Source organism: Hypomesus transpacificus, chromosome 1, assembly GCF_021917145.1.
Source record: "Hypomesus transpacificus isolate Combined female chromosome 1, fHypTra1, whole genome shotgun sequence".
In the NCBI taxonomy this organism is placed as follows: domain Eukaryota; kingdom Metazoa; phylum Chordata; class Actinopteri; order Osmeriformes; family Osmeridae; genus Hypomesus; species Hypomesus transpacificus.
The window spans coordinates 6,169,158-6,186,918 of record NC_061060.1 but is presented as its reverse complement, the minus strand read 5'-3'; the positions used below and the strand labels follow the sequence as shown (position 1 = coordinate 6,186,918).

Below are 17,761 nucleotides of genomic sequence, written 5' to 3'. Positions count from 1 at the left end.
TTGCTCCGACACCAATTCCATGTTTTTAATACCCAGAATTGCACGAATCTTCGTGAAATTAGGTCCAGGGAATTGTTCCCTTTGCAGTACCGAAGCCAGCCACGGAGTGCCAGTAACGCTCCACACCTTACTGAAAAATATAAGGACAGCTCCCTCTGTGCTGTGGACCACACCAATGGTCCTCTCACACGCACGCACAGCTAATCTGGCTGCGTGCCAAACAGGCAGGAGTCTCACAAGAGGTGGAGTGGAATACACTGCCCTGTGGAGCAATGACCAGACAGACGTGGTGGTGCAGTAGGTTATCTTCAAAATGACACAACTTTGTGCTCAGAGTCTCTCCTGACATCCCATAAACACCAACCAACCCAACATAATCAGACCAGACTGACTCTCAGACGAAGTCCTCTTAATCTCACATACTCTTTTATGTATTGTTTGGTTTGATTGTGTCCAGGATAAGAGCCAATATTTTGGATGTAGTCATATTTAGTCTGCTATTTATTTACATTTTTCTTTTTAATAATGCGGAACGTTGCTATACGGCAACACTTGGCAGCACTATACCTGATAGACTGTGCTCCGTTTTCTTGCCTATGGCATCTGCTCTACTAAAGGCTATCCAACATTGTCCGAAAAATATTATTGGATGATGGATGGGCAATTGGTGTACATTCACAACAGAAAGTCCACTTCGTATTTTAAGTGACGCCCCCAAATTCGGTGAGGTGTGTTTGCATGTTCCTCTCTCGGGAAACAGCGGGGACGGAGAGGTGGAATGGAATCGGGACATTTGGGAGGTTCATAGCCTATACCGTACGACAAAATCGGTCAAATACATAACGGTTCTGTTTTCTTCGATGCGAGTCGAGGCTGGTCGAAGGACTTTCGATCGGTCCATATGTTTTTGTCCGTTTCCTAATTACTGTTACGCGCGGCACGCAGCACCGCAGAGACCACTCGGACAGAGGGTCTTTGGCCAGTTCGTCATCGCGTTCGTAGGTGTGAGAATCTCGGTATGCTTGGAAGATTATTAGTCTATGCTGTGGGGAATATTTACAGGCTATTTTGAGACATTAGTATTTGAAGGTCCCCTATATACTTGTTGATGTGTTATTTTAAAGAATAGTGAACATATAGTGAAAGAGAATAGAACGTCTTTTTTTGTCACGGACCGCATCGCTGCGCGTCACCGAGTCCAGACAAAAGGTAGGATTTCACAGTACATGTTTTTTCGCGATGGTTTTTGCATTTGTAGTTTTGGCAGTATGCCTTGAAGACACAACATCAGTCGTCAAAATGTATTTGAAAAGCGCGCTTCAAATTTGACCTGCGCATATGCGCATATGTTTGCATATTGTTGTTGCATGGTTATTGATTGCATTGATAAAATCCCATGGAGTTCTTAAAGAGACAACGACACTTCCACATCAGTCATAGAGCCTCATGTGCAAAACTAAATGAAATCAGACTATAGATTTTATTAGTACATTTTGGAATTATTTTACATGAAGGTGACAATTTCCAGTTTAGAGGAGGCTGTTTCAATGTGGTTTATTTCACACTAAATTGTTATGGTTCTCTGAGAATATTTTCACTGTCTTTTCTCACTCATCCTTTGTCTTTTCATTTTCTGTCTGTCCATCTGTGTTACCCTTCGGTCCGTCCATCTCAGCGTTCAGCTCCACAGGGTACAATTACAAAGGTAGCAGAGGATGGGAAAATAAAGCTTTGTCATTGGCTGAGCTGACAGCAAGACCGTTGTCACTCCCAGATTGGTCTAAATTCCCTCCTCCGCTCACACAAACACAGATACACACAGATACAAACGCAACATGTCCGCTGCCCTGGACCTCACTGGCCCATCTTCCCCAGAGCAGCAGAGGAGCAGCAGCAGGATCCTCAGTGAGCCCCTCAGGAGGAGCCTGAAGCAGAGCACTCACCCCTACACTCTCTCCCAGTACATCTCCAGTAGCACCTCCAGACTGACCCACCACACCTCCAGAGACATGGATGTCCGGGCCCTTCTCCACCCCACCGCAGCCCAGCACATGGTCACCCAGCCTGGGCACACCAAACCCCGCCGGGCCCCCTGCCGCACAGATCTCTGGGAGTCCCCCAGTGGACTTCACCTGGCCCATGCCGCAGAGCTGCTGATGCGGGCGGGCATGTTGACGCTGACCCCCACCACGGAGCAGAGTCATCTGGGGCTGGGGGCCAGGGAGGCAGCCGTGGACGGGGAAGGCGGGTCCGGGACTGAGGAGGACTCTGTGGGCTGCGTGACTGACTTCCTTCCCCTGCTCGGGGCCTGGTTCCCCCTTAACCCCGGTCTCCTTCCTCTGACAGCGGGGGCGGGGTTCCTGATGGGGGGAGGTGGCGGTGTAGCCGCACGGGGCGTGTCCAGGGGACGAGAGGGCATGGACGGGTCACAGGGCGAGAGCTCGTCCCCCGGGGGCGGAGCCGGAAGGAGGAAAAGGAAACGTTGCGGCGAGTGCGTGCCATGTAGACGCAGGACAAACTGTGAACAGTGTAACAGCTGTCGCAACCGCAAGACCGGCCACCAGATCTGTAAATACAGGAAGTGTGAGGAGCTCAAGAGGAAGCCAGTCACAGGGCTGGAGGCAAGAGGTTCAGACTGCACCACAGGCGTCCTGCGTAGGCCCACTGGAGACATGGACCACCTCAACAGCATGTAATACAACACTTCTGACAATCAAAGTACTCCACGAAGAACAAAGGGTATGGCAATGTACAATACAGCATTTGTGATCTTTTGATCTAACAAAAGGATATGGTAGCCTGCTGTTTATGTCCTGAAAACTATTCAGTTCAAGTCTGTATTCCATTCTGGGTGCTATTGTGTAAAGCCTTTTGGGATTTTCAGACAAGTTGTTGCTTCTAGTGTGTCGTCATGTGAATAATGATAATAATTTTATATTCATCTCAATAATGTCTGAATGAGAACACATACAATGTACATTTCTTACATACTGCATCTGTTTGCCTTCTTATTAAAAGAAAATAAATAGCTGGAGTATTTTGTGGGGTGTTTTTTAATGGGGGTTGAACAATCTTTCCACTTTCAGAAGTGTGCATGTGTGTGTGTGTGTGTGCGCATGTGTACATACATGTATGTCCGCATGGGTTTGGTAGGTTACATCCGGTCTTGGAATGAATGCAGTCAACCGAATATGCTCACACACATTATATTCTTTCATTCATATGCTTGAGATGTCCCACTCATTCACAGCAAGTATATGCAGAGACACATACATGTTCTCTTATTCACACAGAGCAGCCTATAGTATGAACACAAACACCACCGGACTCATATAGGCCGGGGGGTTGGAGGTTGCCGTGACGATGGTGGATATGATAAGACCTTATTCCTCCGTGGCTCGCTCCAGGGGACAGGGGGATAGCGTTACCATGGAAACGGCAGGGCGAGGTGTCACGCTATAATTGGGCCACGGCTGCACTTCCTGTGTGCCTTCAGTCAAGGGGATCACAGAGAGGTTGTGTGTGTGTGCGTGTGTGTGTGTGCGTGTGCGCCTGCGCCTATGCTCCACACAGCTTACAGAGGACTGACTAAATACCGAATACAGGGGAAAAAAAGGCACCAAGCATACTATTATAATTTTCAGTTGAATGAGAAACATACAGAGTCCATTATTTCCTTCTCTTGCAGACAAAGAGATTTTAAATTCCTGGATCTGCGGCTTCCCCTAGTGCCTTTCTAGTGATTTTGAGATTAATCCCCCTTCCCCCGGAAATCTGTGTCACCCGCTGCCCGCGAGGTCTGCTGCCTCCCTGAACGCCTGCAGAGTCTGGCTCCACTAGCCTGCAAGATGGCAGGAGAGAAACGGGAGGGGTGGGGGGGGGGGGGGGGTAGCAGAGGAGGGAGAGGAGACAGAGAAACATGGAAAGGAAATACACCGAGTGGTGAGAGAGAGGAGGTGGGGGGTACAGAAAGGGGCACCAGGAAAGGGGGGGGGCAAGTGGAGAGAGGAAATGGGGAGACAGCAGGAGACGAAGATAGTGTGTGTGTGGTGGGGGGTGGGTGTGAGTGTGTGTGTGTGTGTGTGTACAAAAAACAAGCCAAGACGGATTGAGGGACAAGGGAAAACATTGAAAGATATCAGAAACATCACTGAAGGCCGGGTGGTTGTGATGAATTATATTACATGTAATGTCTCTGCCCTTTCCCCTCCCATACATGTAGCCCACACAAGATGCCGATTTGTTAGTGCTGACATTAACAGAACAACCACATGTACCTTGTAATGGCTTCTCTTCCAGTGCTAAAGCAGTGGTGACTGACCATGGAAAGTACACACAATGGCCTGACTCCCAAATATGTTTCAGTGGAACTCCAAGGGCTCGTTGAAAGTGGAAGGCCAGTGCTCCCAGCCAGACTGAGATCATTCCTGCCTGTCTGTCTGCTATCAACACACCCTCTCTCTGTCTGGCTCTGTGTCACCAGCCCTCCCTAATCAAGTTTACAGTGCCGTCTTTTGATCCTGAGTTTAGCAGCTTTGATTTCTAATGAACTGGAGCCTGGAGTTTGACATGTAAACAACTGCTGAGAAAAACAAATGCTAAGACAGGGACTGCACCGTAGATAGTCTATGTGTTTGTGTGTGAATGAATGTGTGAGAGACAGAGAGAGAGAGAGAGAGAGAGAGAAGGAAATGCAGGAACTTCACCATACATGCTCAACATGTTTATGTGTGAGTGAATGTGTGAGAAAGAGAGACAGATTGAGAGAAGGACATAGGGAGAAAGAGAGAGGTGTGGGTCTGGATCTGGATGACGTCTGTGTGTACTTCCAACCATTCTGAATATCACATCAAACTGGCCTTTCCTTTCCTTCAGGTATTCAATATACAGTGCCCTCCAAAAGTATTGGAACAGTAAGGCGAATTCCTTTATTTTTGCTGTAGACTGAAAACATTTGGGCTTGACATCAAATAATGAACGTGAGACCAGAGATCAACGTTTCAGCTTTTATTTCCAGGTATTTACATCAGGATCTGATGCACAACTAAGAAAATATCACATTTTGTTTGAATCCACCCATTTGTCATGTGATCAAAAGTATTGGAACAGATATACTTAAAACATATTTAAGTGAATAAGACTTAATATTTAGTTGCAAATCCTTTGCTTTCAATAACTGCAGCAAGTCTGTGACCCATTGACGTCACCAAACTTTTGCATTCTTCCTTTTTGATGCTTTCCCAGGCTTTCACTGCAGCCTCTTTCAGTTGTTGTTTGTTTTGTGGGGTTCCTCCCTTCAGTCTCCTCTTAAGCAGGTAAAATGCATGCTCTATAGGGTTTAAGTCTGGAGATTGACTTGGCCAGTCTAATACCTTCCATTTCTTGCCCCTGATGAACTCCTTTGTTGTTTTGGCAGTGTGTTTTGGGTCGTTATCTTGCTGCATGATGAAGGCTCTGCCAATCAGTTTGGTTGCATCTTTCCTTAAATTGGCAGACAAAATGTTTCTGTAGACTTCCGAGTTCATTTTGCTGCTGCCATCATGTGTTACATCCTCAATGAAGATTAATGAGCCCGTCCCAGAAGAAGCCATGCAAGCCCAAGCCATGACATTACCTCCACCGTGTTTCACAGATGAGCTTGTGTGTTTGGGATCATGAGCAGTTCCTTTCTTTCTCCAAACTTTAGCCTTTCCATCACTTTGGTAAAAGTTAATCTTTGTCTCATCAGTCCATAAAACTTTGTCCCAGAATTTTTGAGGTTCATCTCTGTACTTTTTGGCAAATTCCAGCCTGGCCTTCCTATTCTTCTTGCTAATGAGTGGTTTGCATCTTCTGGTGTAGCCCTTGTACTTTTGTTCATGAAGTCTTCTGCGAACAGTAGATAGTGATACCTTCACGCCTGCCATCTGGAGGTTGTTGCTGATCTCACTAACAGTTGTTTTAGGGTCTTTCTTTACAGCTCTCACAATGTTTCTGTCATCAACTGCTGATGTTTTCCTTGGTCTACCTGTTCGACGTCTGTTACTTAGTACACCAGTAGTTTTCTTCTTCAGGACATTCCAAATGGTTGTACTGGCTATGGCCAATGTTTCTGCAATGGCTCTGATTGATTTTCCATCTTCTCTAAGACTCACAATTGCTTGTTTTTCACCCAAAGACAGCGCTCTGGTTTTCATGTTGTTTTCACCTCTGAATACAGTCTGCATAGACAAAACCTATCTTACCCAATCTGAACCTGAGTGTAGACATTCAGTGGTATTTATTGATTGAATAATGTATGTAATAGGACACACCTGGGCAACAAAACACACCTGTCAGTCACATGTTCCAATACTTTTGCTCACGTGACAAATGGGTGGGTTCGAACAAAAAGGTGATATTTTCTAATTTGTGCATCAGATCCTGATGTAAATACCTGGAAATAAAAGCTGAAACGTTGATCTCTGGTTTCACATTCATCGTTTGATGTCAAGCCCAAATGTTTTCAGTCTACAGCAAAAATAAAGGAATTGGCCTCACTGTTCCAATACTTTTGGAGGGCACTGTAGATGAGAGGGTCTTTCATTTTATGCCACCTTTATTGACACGCACATTGTCAACGAAAAAAGCGAAACAAATTCATTTCTGTACAAAAATGTAACAATAGGAATCACCAACAGAGAGTCAGTGATATAAAACCATATGTAACTGTTGAAATGAGAGGGTGTGTGTTACAGAAACAATTTTGTCATGAAAATCCACCGCTCCCTCGGCGCAAACATTACATAAGTCATGATAAGGCACACAACCAGGGTGCCGGTACTCTTTCACCACCAGTCATACAGTACATGAACAAACTATACATTTATTTACATGAGTTAGGCTGCTATATCAATAGTATGTGCAATATGTTATGGAGACATAAAGTATGTGCAATAAGCCACGTCTATTTCCCACAGTAGGACTGCAGATTGAAACATCATGTACTTTGGAAAGGACGTCTCTTACCCGGAGGCAAGGACAATAATTCATAGTCAGGAGGAAAGTTCAAGAAGGTTAGTTCCTTTTTGCCCCAGAGTCTTCAACATCACACAACCCAACTAGTCTTCACATGACCATGCTAGCCTTCTCCAATAAGACTCTCAGATGGAAAAGTAAGCTCCAAAAAGTGACACCAAACACAATTAATCTGGCTAGGCACAAGCTATCTCAACCTCAGGTATTCATCTGAGCACACATTCCTTATCTGTCAGGTTCCTTCATTAGGAAAGTCATATCAGGTGTGTCTCATTTTGAGTCTCATCAGGTAAGCATGTACCATTATACAGTATTGAAATCAAGTCATTTCCCTTTGTGACCAGTCTTGGTGCTAAGCTATCGGAGGGAGTTGGTTTTCACTAGCAGGTGATGTGGTTTCAGGGGCACAGGCGGTTTGGCGCTGACGGGCAGACTGTTTTTGGAGGATCCGGCGAACGCCCTCCGGAGCTGTGCCACGCGGCCTCCGTAACCCGAGCTCTCCTGCTGCTCGTGATGTGCCAATACTGGGGGGGAGGGGATTAGAGTTGACATTTGGACTGTTTAATCGAAACAGACTAGCTTATCAGAAATGACACACACACACACACTTGTATGCAATTGCACATTCATAGTACCCTCTCTCCCTCTAGCTTTCTCCTTCCTCCTGTGTCTCTCACCTCTGTCCTGTGGGGGGGCCTGATCGGTGACGGACAGCTGACAGCTGAGGGGCGGAGGGCCGCTGTCCCTGCGGTGCGTCCTGTAGACGAGACCCCAGTGCTTGGGGTCCTCAGCGTTGACGCCTGCGTCGCTGTCGCTGCTGTCCTCCCTAGGGTCGTCCTCGGCACTTCCTGAATCCTGATCCTCCTCAGAGTCCCTGGAGGTGCCGCCATGGCGACGAATCAATGAGTCATCCTGGGGTGGGGGAGGGAGAGAGAGGGGAGGGAGGGAGGGAGGGAGAGAGAGAGGGGAGGGAGGGAGAAAGGCAGGGAGGACAGCATGTCAGCAGGGGGCAGAATGAGTTGTTCTTTCATTTTCGATGTCGGCCTCTCCCTTGCTTGTGTCCATCTCTCTGCTAGCATCCACACACACAGCGAAACACATGCGTACTTACGGTGAGATGCAGTGGTATCGCTGGCTGGTGGATTTCTTTGTTTGTAAGCAAGGACATTGACTGGATCTCAGTTTGAATCCCATCTTTACTCTGGATTCTGCAACATGATGAAACACTAATATTACTTTCTAGGTTTGCGTGTGGTTTTTTGTTTGTTGGTGTGTGTGTCTGTAGGCCCACCTATTGTTTCGGAGGGTCTTTAGGAGATTAGAGGATCTGAAGTCGTCCTCCTCTCCAATCACGTGCACACACACATCCCCATCCCGTCCTGGGAGCCAGCTCACCCTCTTGCTGGGATCTGAGGAACACACACAACACACACAGAGATCATACACCCACACTTCACTCGCACAGTCACATAAACTCGCACCCAGTGTTTGAATGCTTTAAAGGTACGATTTTTTGTTTAACTGTGTGGTTGTTTTTTGTAAACCAGCAGATGGTGCTGTTGTACAATTTAAACTTTTCTGCTTGGGAAGGCCGCAGTGACATCACAATTGAGGAATGTTTTTTTTCCCTGTACTACATAAAACTGATCTTTAAGTCATTGTGATGTCCAGTCTTACAAAACTGTACAACATTTATACTTAAACTGGATGTTAAGCTAAGTTAATAGGCTGTTTAACTAAATTTGATAGTGGTTAAACAATGTTACATTTAGAATAAGATGACAAACAACACATGCTGGTTTAGAATGCCTATGGGATGTCTGGGCTATTTCATAATATTGTAATAAACCCAAAGGCAAACCTAGGCATATCATCAGCTCATATAATCACCCCTCTTTAACCGCACCCATGAAATCATAGGTGGAGTAGCGTGTCATTACACAGTTCTTTTGTGTGCGGGTGTGTCAGTCTCTCTGCACGTGTGACATATATGTCTCGTGTGTCTGTGTGTGTGCGTGTGTGTGGCTGTTCAGCTGCACACTGATCTATGTAGGCCACATAGCTGTGAGAACACAAGGCAGTAGAGTAGAGCAGCGGTGCGTCTTGCGTAACACACAGGTTCAGCGGGTCGGGTTTGCTGCTCGCCAAAGAGCCATGACGTGTCCGGTGCTCGGGTGACACGGCTCAGATTGGAGACACAAAAGGGTGTAACGTGATAGGAGTCCGAAAGCAGCGCAGGGCATCACAACCACAGGATTACTCAATTGTGGTTGATTGACAGTTCACATTGCCTGGACATGTGGAATAGGTGACTCAGTACCACAGTGTTTGTCATAGTGGTAACGGGAAAATAAGTGAGTATTGTAAACACAGACACGCACACACCATAGGGAATATTTACCATGAGGGACAATGGGAAATGGGGGGATGGCTGTGGGAGGGTCACATACTGTCTTATTAGATTGACCGACGGAGAGAGATGGATGTCTTTAGAGTGGAGACAGAAAGAGAGAAGTGCACAGTGAGAGTTGGGGAGCTTGCCCGGCAGTGAATGGCTCTGTCGATAAGAGTGTCTGTTTCAAGGCCCCATTTCAGTCTCTCTCTCTCTCTCTCTCTCTCTCTCTCTCTCTCTCTCTCTCTCTACCTTTCCCCACCTCTGAAAACATCTTTTTTTTAACTGTTTATCTTCATCCCTCTTTCTCTACCTCCATCTCACCTGTCACCTATGACCCCCCTTGTCTTTCCTCCAACTTTGTTTTCTGTGTTCCTTTCTTTCTGTTGCAGCCCAGCTGAGAACACATCATGCCGGTCTGCATGTCATTTACAAGACAGAACACACTGTAGTAGGTGTGACTTCACAAACACTTTCCTTAGTCTCAGTGTTCCTGATTTATGTGTACTTATACCGTGACTTGCTGTGTGCAATTCAGTTATGTTCCTCCGGGGTACTGCACAGCCTGTTCTGTACTCTTTAAGGATGGTGTGTATGCGTGTGTGCATGTTAATGCCCACTTGTATTCCGAACAGGATGTTCTGCATTTGGTGACTTCCATTCTTAAAAGATCGATTGTGTGCCGCTTGTTTCTTCAAACGTGCGTGGTGCACTTATTTGTGCGTGTTTGCACCCGTGTTTATGCACACGCTCGTGTGTTTTTCACGATCTGTGTGTGTGTGTATGTGCGTGTGCTTGTCTGGTTGTTTGTGTGTGTTTCCATACCTTTGTCAGGCCTGGCGGGGTCCTTGTCGCTGGCTCCTCTCTCGTCCGTCTCCTCCCTCTCTCTCCAGCGGCGCACCTGCTCCTCCCTCATCTTGAGGAACAAGGTTCTCCTCTGCTCCTCGCACAAGGCCTCCAGCACATCCGGGTCCACCCACATGTCCTTCAGGATCTGGGCCAGCATACCGATACCGTTCCTGGGCTACTACCACCGTCTAGCCTCCTTGTGCCCCGGGTGCTTTGGTTGGTACCAAGTTCTGCTGCTAACTCAGATCGATTCAACCAGGGCTTTGAACTCCCCCTGCTTCTAGTGGTTCTGGTACAGTCTGGAATTTGAGCTTTGCCTCTGGTGGGTTCGGTACAATCCAAAGTGCTGACCTCCTTCCTGTGTGGAGGTTGTGGTTCTATGTCTATGTAGGATGGTAGAAGAATGGCCCCTCTGTTGTCTGAAGGTTGCTATTGTGAAGAGCTCCTCTCTCTATGCTGGGTTATTGTTGGGGCTCTATGGAAAACAGACAGAGTTGGAATGTTACTTAGAGTGTGTGGATGTACAGTTTAGGTCAGTACCTGTACATTATATTTACCAGCTCCCTATTCGGCTTAAATAAGATTCCTGTTTGGCTGTCTACCAGCACAGTGTAGGCCCCACAATGTGTGTGTGTGTGTGGGTGTGGGTGTGGGTGTGTGTGTATGTGTATGTGTGTGTGTGTGCATGTGCATGTGCATGTGTGTGCATGTGTGTGTGTGTGTGTGTCTGTGTGTGTGTGTGTGTGTGTGTGTGTGTGTGTGTGTGCAGATTCAAATGCATAGGAGAGTATGTTTCATCCACTCCTTCCTCAATAACAATGTATGCACAAACAGAAAGAGAGGGAAGGAGAAGAATAGAAAGGGATAGAGAGAGAGGGATAGAGACTGACGGAGAGAGACGGAGAGAGAGAAAGAAAGAAAGAAAAAGGTTTTGCTTGAAAATGTTCCAATGTAAACAAAAACCAGCTCAGCCACTCTTCCACTTATATTTTTTGGTTGAGTCAGAGAGAACAAGGAAGGGCAGAGGAGTAAAAGACTGACCATCTCTCAGAAACATAATACCATCAGAAAGAAGACACGCAAACATAGGTATCATTCAACTAAAAGTAGTTCATCCCTAGACGACAACTTGTCTCGACAAGTGCACTCCCCTAACTGCAGCTAGAACTTTATCAGCAGCTGCTCTTGACTGATAGTATATATCTTTGTCAGTTGGAACAGGCTTAGATGGCAGTAACCACCTCCTTTAATACACACAGGGCCCCCATTCAAACTGGCTTTAGAAAATAGTCTAGACACAACAGGCTGACTGACTCTCGTCCAGTGTAACAACATTATAACCATCACTCCAACCAAGTTTAACAATGATGCTCTTGAGAACTCGCAAGTCTCTTCTAAGACCCTCTAAGACTACAAGTCTCTTCTTTGTAATTATTGAAAGCGCAATATGCAATCAGATTAATTGCAAGTCTTTCAGAAATAAAACAGTGGACTAAAACTAGGCCCTGTTTTGACTCCAAGCCAACATGCAAATAGCTTTAGGGGTTCCCATAGTCCTTGTTCACATATGGAGAGGGGTCCAAAATGAAGAGAGAAAGAGAGCGAAGAAGGAAGGGAATGTGTGTGGAATACTGAGAGAGGTCTTTAGTGAGGGTCAATAGAACCGGGACAGACGAGGCTGTGAGAGACGGAGGAACTGACGGAAAAACAATAAAGTTGTACTTAAAACAGAGAAAGGATGGGGAGAAAACGAAAAGAGAGAAGTTAAGCTGAGAGAGAGAGATAGCGAGAGCGAGAGAGAGAGAGAGAGAGAGAGAGAGAGAGAGAGAGAGAGAGAGAGAGAGAGAGACGGCGGAGACTACTTACTTAACTGCGTCTTCTGTTCTGCTGGTAGCATCAGCAGCTCGGGTGTGAGTTTCAGTCAGACTGTGACGGTGTGTTTGACAATCTTGTGACAGTGTGTGAGAGAGACAGAGCGGTGTGTACACTCAACCACGTTAGTATGCAGGCATGGCCGTCACTGCCTGCCTTTGTACTGGAACTGAGTGGGATGGACTGACATCATCACTGGATTCTTTGCTCACTCCTCCTTCTTTCCTTTGTTTACTTCCCTCTCTTTCTGGTTTCTTCTTTCCAGTTTGCCCATTTATTTTACTGCCTCCCGTCTTACCTGTATTTCCCCTGTCTGGATTTCCATCTTTCATTGTCTCCTCCTTTATATCTCTTCTCTCTCACCACTCTCTCTCTCAACTCCTTCCATTTCAAATACATTTGATGAAATATCTTTTTTGTTGTTGCATATTTAGATTATACAGTAACGCCAAAGCTGTGAACACTGTGAACAGACTGTGAACAACTGTGAACAGCCAAAACAAACAATTCCTCTCTCTTTATTTTCTTTCTCTGATAGCTATGTGTGTAATCTCCAGGATTGCGTGGTTCTCCAGAATAATGGAATAACCCAGGGGCGTCGTTAGACCCTTTTTACAGGGGACCGTGCCCCAGTATAAATCTGCTGTGCCCCAGTAAAATCTAATGTTTGAAATGTAACAATTTACTTTATTAGTCAGTGCATTAATTTATTCCATGCCATTTATTCCTTGCCAAATAGCCACTGCAGCACGCACACTGAAGTCCAGGTGTCGGACTCGGCACACAAGTCAGAAATGAGGTAGGCTAAGAAAACATTACAAAACTAAAGTTTCTAAATGATAGGCCTACCGATCATCTTATTTTGATTAAAACATAAAAACAATATTACATGAAGCTCAAAAAACTGTATTTGCGCTCAAATGAATGCGAAAGAAATGTGCGCGCTCGCATTAACCTTTGATGTCCCTGCCAAAGCATGAACTGTTGTATAGTGGGTTAAGCAAGGGGAGTTTCTATAGCCGAGTAGTGCATTGTGCGCAGCAAGCTTGGAAGAAAAAAAAGGGATATGAATAGGGGCCTGTGCCCCAGAGACATAAGTCACTTAACTGGCAGGAAGCACAGTGACATTGCTGGGATTTCCAGTTAACTAGCTGTTGACACACACACATAAGCCTGATAAGGCGGTTTCTGCTAAACTTCCCAGGAGTGATCCTATCAACAGTCACAGCTAACCACACCCTCCTGATGAGACATAGGTATAAATGACTAATCACAGTCTGAAAATGTTGACAATAGGGAATAATATCATTGTTTTGAAAGTGCTTAGTCATGGATTGGACTGTGATAGATCTTCGGCACTAAAGTATTTGGGGAACTCAAGTTATAACTTTATAATTGTAACATTTTACAGTTTATTCATACTAGACGGAGTGCAATAGACTCAATTCTCATCAGCAACCATAAGAATTGTGGTCATTTCAAATCACTTTTTAAAAGTCTGTTATACTGGCGGGTCTCAATGGTCAGATAACGTGGGATTTCCTCACCAGTTTCCAGTGACAGTCATACTGTGACAACACAGTATTTGTTCTTGTGTCTGTAGTGTTGAGTTTAGTGAGGACGAAGCTGGTTCAAGGTCCTCTCTCCTCTCTCAATCTAAGAGGGTTCAAGGTTGTGTCCCTCCAGAGGAAAAACTGCAACACGTGTTTAAAAGGAAACACAAACGCATAAATCCTAAACTAGCACGGCTGCATGGGACTTTCTAGATTACTCCCAGATAAAGACAAGTGTGTCGGTTTGTTTGAAAGAGAGAGAGAGAGAGAGGGGGAGAGAGAGAGAGAGAGAGAGAGAGAGAGAGAGAGAGAGGGAGAGCGATTGAATGGATGTTAATGTGTTTGTGTGCATGTCCAAATTATTTCCGTGTGTGCGTGCATTTGTGTGTTGAAGTTTACTTTGCCTGCCAACATCAGAACATAATAAATGATCAGCACAATTCTGTAATAGTAGTAAGTCCAACACTTATCCACTCAGGAAAACAATCAAGTATCCATTAGGCAAGAGAATCACTGCCCTATAACTCATGTGTTATCAGCTACACTGTAATATCCACAGCAGCCCCCTCTGCTGGCCAGACTGAAAACAACAATTGACACATAAACATTTCTGATAATTCTGTAACCAATGGTAATAACCAGGCAGGATGTTGAAGGGATAGTTATGTATAACTTAACAGGCCAGTGCTAACAGTATGTGTGTTCATTCAGAAAAACACCTCATGACAGCATGTGAAATGAAGTGCAAAGTGACTGAGTCATTACTACGGTATACTTCCTACAATGTAGCACATTGATAGACCCTAGAGAGTGCTTTCTTGTGATTATCGGCAAACAGGATTCAATTTCCCCACATGCACCTGGAAGCACTGCCGAGGGGCCCTCTGCGCTTCCATGATTGAGCTGAACATTTTCCTGAGCTGTGTTTTACAGAGAGAGATTGCATCTTGTGTACATTTACATGGTTTGCGAGTCTGTGTAAAGAGATCAGGAAGACATCAGGAAGACTGGAGCGTCTTCAAAAGGGTGAGGGGCTGGATTAGGACTCACACAGTCGACAGATCCGAGTAGAACACATGATATGAAGCTAAATGTTGTATTCAGAATCAGAATAGTGTTTAATCGCCAAGTAAGTGGTCACAAACAAGGAATTTACATTGGTGGGCAGGTACCTACAGTAAACATAATAAACAAGATAAAATGTAAAAAATGTACAACAAAATACTGGCAGAGCTTTACAATATAATATATATACAATTCAATAAAATAATATAGAATAATGTGGGAATGTATTAGGACACAGAATGACTTCATTTTAGGAGTGTCATATTTTAGCATGAATGAGCTACAAGCTACATTAAAGAAAGGACTAAGTGTTTGATAATGGACCTGGTTAGACCAGACGAGCTGAAGTTGCACATGTTATTAGTGTTTCTGATATCTGTTATGATAGTCTAATGAGGCCATAAGGCAGGCATTACGCTGGGATGGTGGATTGGGGGGGGGTGCAGGGAGGGTTAGTGGGATGTTTCCCCGGTGACCAGGTTGTGAGTTGACCGGGTAATCACGATGGCGTTTAAAGTCCCAGCAACCCCTCTCCCTAGGGTTGGCGCAGTCTCTCAGCCACACACACACACACACTCACTCACATCCCAACCCCCAACTAGCAGTGCTATCGCCATGCCAACTTTACAGTCTGGGCACACCAGAGGGGCAGAAGCCGGGTACCCGTGCCATGTGCACACACACAGTCTGACACACACATCACTCTCTGCCACCAGCTGGCAAGGTCAACTGTGTTTCCCTTGTCTGTCTGTTTTTCTCACTCTCACACATTCAAACACTCACATAAACAAAAATGTGCAGGCTCACATTCCCAATTTCACTCTTTATTTGTCGACCTCCATCCTTGTTCTTGTTCTGTGCAGTCTCTCTCTGTAGCATCCCCTCCCCTCCTTTTTGCTTGAGATGTTGCTGGCACAGGTGGAGGTAATTATGGAACAAATTAAGGGGTATTCTCTCTCTCTCTTTCTCGTGTGTAAACCACTCCCTATCATGCCCATGGATATAATGACCCAGATAAAACACACATACACACTGAGTCTGTCTGATCGACTCCTTTCAGAATGAGATGTAATGTGTGCTGATTGGATAATTACAGCAGAAGCACCGGGGCCCAGGACAGAATAACTCAGAGAGAATCCAAGCTCTGTATTTCATGTCATTCCTCTTCATCTTAGCTTCACTGGAGATCACACACACGCGGGGATTGCAGCGAATCTGCATCTCCCTTAGTGGAGTACACACAAAGCTTGCTGTAAAATGTCTCTGATCAGAATCACACACACACACTCAAACATACACATGCACAACTGTGAATCTCTCAGAATCAAGGAAGGACATGAACAGGCACATATGCAGTACATTAACAGACGTGTACACACTCATATCCTCTCCCTGCTGTTTTTGTGTGTGTGTCTGTGTTTGTATGTGTGTGTGTGTGTGCGGTCCAGCTGTCTTGGTAAGCTCCCTGGTGTTCGCTGTACCGAGGCACAGACTCTGAGGCAGACAGATTCATAGCAGTAGACGCACACTGGATCAATGATTATTTGCAGGATTTCTTTCTTTAATTCAAGCCTAGTCAGCAGTCTGCGTATGTGTGTGTGTATTTGAGCTACCTGGTCACACAAAGAGAAGGATGCAGTCTAGTCGCATAGTGATTCCAAACTTGTGACCAGACATCACTGTTTGTGTGTCTGTCTGTCTACACTGTTTGCCTGTCTGTCTGTCTGTCTGTCTGTCTGTCTGTCTGTCTGTCTACACTGTCTGTCTGTCTGTCTGTCTACAATGTCTGTCTGTCTGTATACACGGTCTGTTTACACTGTCTGTCTGTCTACACTGTGTGTCTGTCTGTCTGTCTACACTTTCTGTCTGTCTGTGTACACTTTCTGTGTGTCTGTCTGTCTGTCTACACTTTCTGTCTGTCTGTGTACACTTTCTGTGTGTCTGTCTGTCTGTCTACACTTTCTGTCTGTCTGTGTACACTTTCTGTGTGTCTGTCTTCACATGAGCACCTTCTCCCCACAGTTATAGGTTGTCGATGCAATCATTACAGTAAGCAGACATTAGACATGACCACACAATAATTTATTCTCCTTCCATCCCCCCCCCCATAACACATCAACTGAAACCCCCAATACCTTCATACATATAAGCCCCCCCCCCCCCCTCCCCCTCGATCCCATTGTCACATCAGGGAATTCCATGGCCCCTAACGCATATAGTCCATCAGAATCCAACATCTGTCATTGTGCGCGTTGGGACACATGCACACCTCGCCATCCCTCCTACACTTTCCCTTGGGAGACTGGTTGCGGGGGTGTGTGTGTGGGCTGGTCCTGGAGGGGGAGGGGCAGCGCTAGCCGGCTAATGAATAAGTAATAAGGATTGACAGGGATGGGTCTTCCCCCTCGTATGGTCATCTGTGGACTCTCTGAACCCTCTTTGTTATCTACAGAAAATTATAGCATTTCTGCTTCCAAGACACACACACTCACACACACACACCCTAACTATCCCATTATCTACTATATTATTATTATCTGCATTATTAGTCTTTATGTGCAGGTTTTTTTTTAATTCCATTGTCTTTTCTGTACATCTCTCCCTCATTGTCCTCTTTCTCTCTCCAGGCTCTGTTGTGCTCTCCGCAGGCTCCCTTGCTCTCTCTGAAGCATCTCCCCCCCCCCTCCATCCGTGTCTCCCTCCCTCCCACTTTATCCGCCCTCCCTCACTCTCTTTCTCTCCTTTCTGTCCTATTGATCGCTGTTTTGTTGGCATGAAGTGTTAGATCCATCCAGACTTCCAGTCGAAGGCTGGCATCCTTGTGATGGGGTGCGTTCACAATAACGCATTTCGGAACCATCTCAAATGTGCAATTGGGACACCACTGTACAAGCGGTTGCATTATTATGCTCTTGAACGGGCACTTGACATGCCCATAGGTCCAAAGTGAGCATCTGTCTAGAGGTGTTGCAAGGACAATTGGTAAAAGTTAACATCAACCATGTTTGTCTTCCTGAACAACCCTGATCTGCTT

At 45.6% G+C, this 17,761-nt stretch overlaps 2 protein-coding genes across 3 annotated transcripts; one reads left to right on the top strand and one right to left on the bottom strand.

Annotated features, from left to right (window-relative positions):
* Window positions 1–729: 729 nt before the first annotated feature.
* cxxc5b (CXXC finger protein 5b) lies at window positions 730–3,027 on the top strand. Of its 2 annotated transcripts, none has more exons than XM_047019610.1 (2): window positions 730–1,209; window positions 1,813–3,027. In XM_047019610.1, exon 2 carries the CDS (start codon window positions 1,836–1,838, stop codon window positions 2,694–2,696), a length of 861 nt encoding a protein of 286 aa, XP_046875566.1. In that variant the 5' UTR covers window positions 730–1,209; window positions 1,813–1,835; the 3' UTR covers window positions 2,697–3,027. The 2 variants fall into 2 exon arrangements, with proteins under 2 accessions (XP_046875566.1, XP_046875557.1); XM_047019601.1 differs by having other exon boundaries at window positions 1,676–3,027.
* Window positions 3,028–6,559: 3,532 nt separating this feature from the next.
* On the bottom strand, window positions 6,560–12,336 carry zgc:92242 (uncharacterized protein LOC436899 homolog). The gene is made up of 6 exons (XM_047023612.1): window positions 12,104–12,336; window positions 10,214–10,712; window positions 8,288–8,405; window positions 8,108–8,204; window positions 7,674–7,908; window positions 6,560–7,520 (listed from the first exon to the last, which is right to left on the bottom strand). Exons 2-6 carry the CDS (start codon window positions 10,392–10,394, stop codon window positions 7,354–7,356), a joined length of 798 nt encoding a protein of 265 aa, XP_046879568.1. The 5' UTR covers window positions 10,395–10,712; window positions 12,104–12,336; the 3' UTR covers window positions 6,560–7,353.
* Window positions 12,337–17,761: the final 5,425 nt, after the last annotated feature.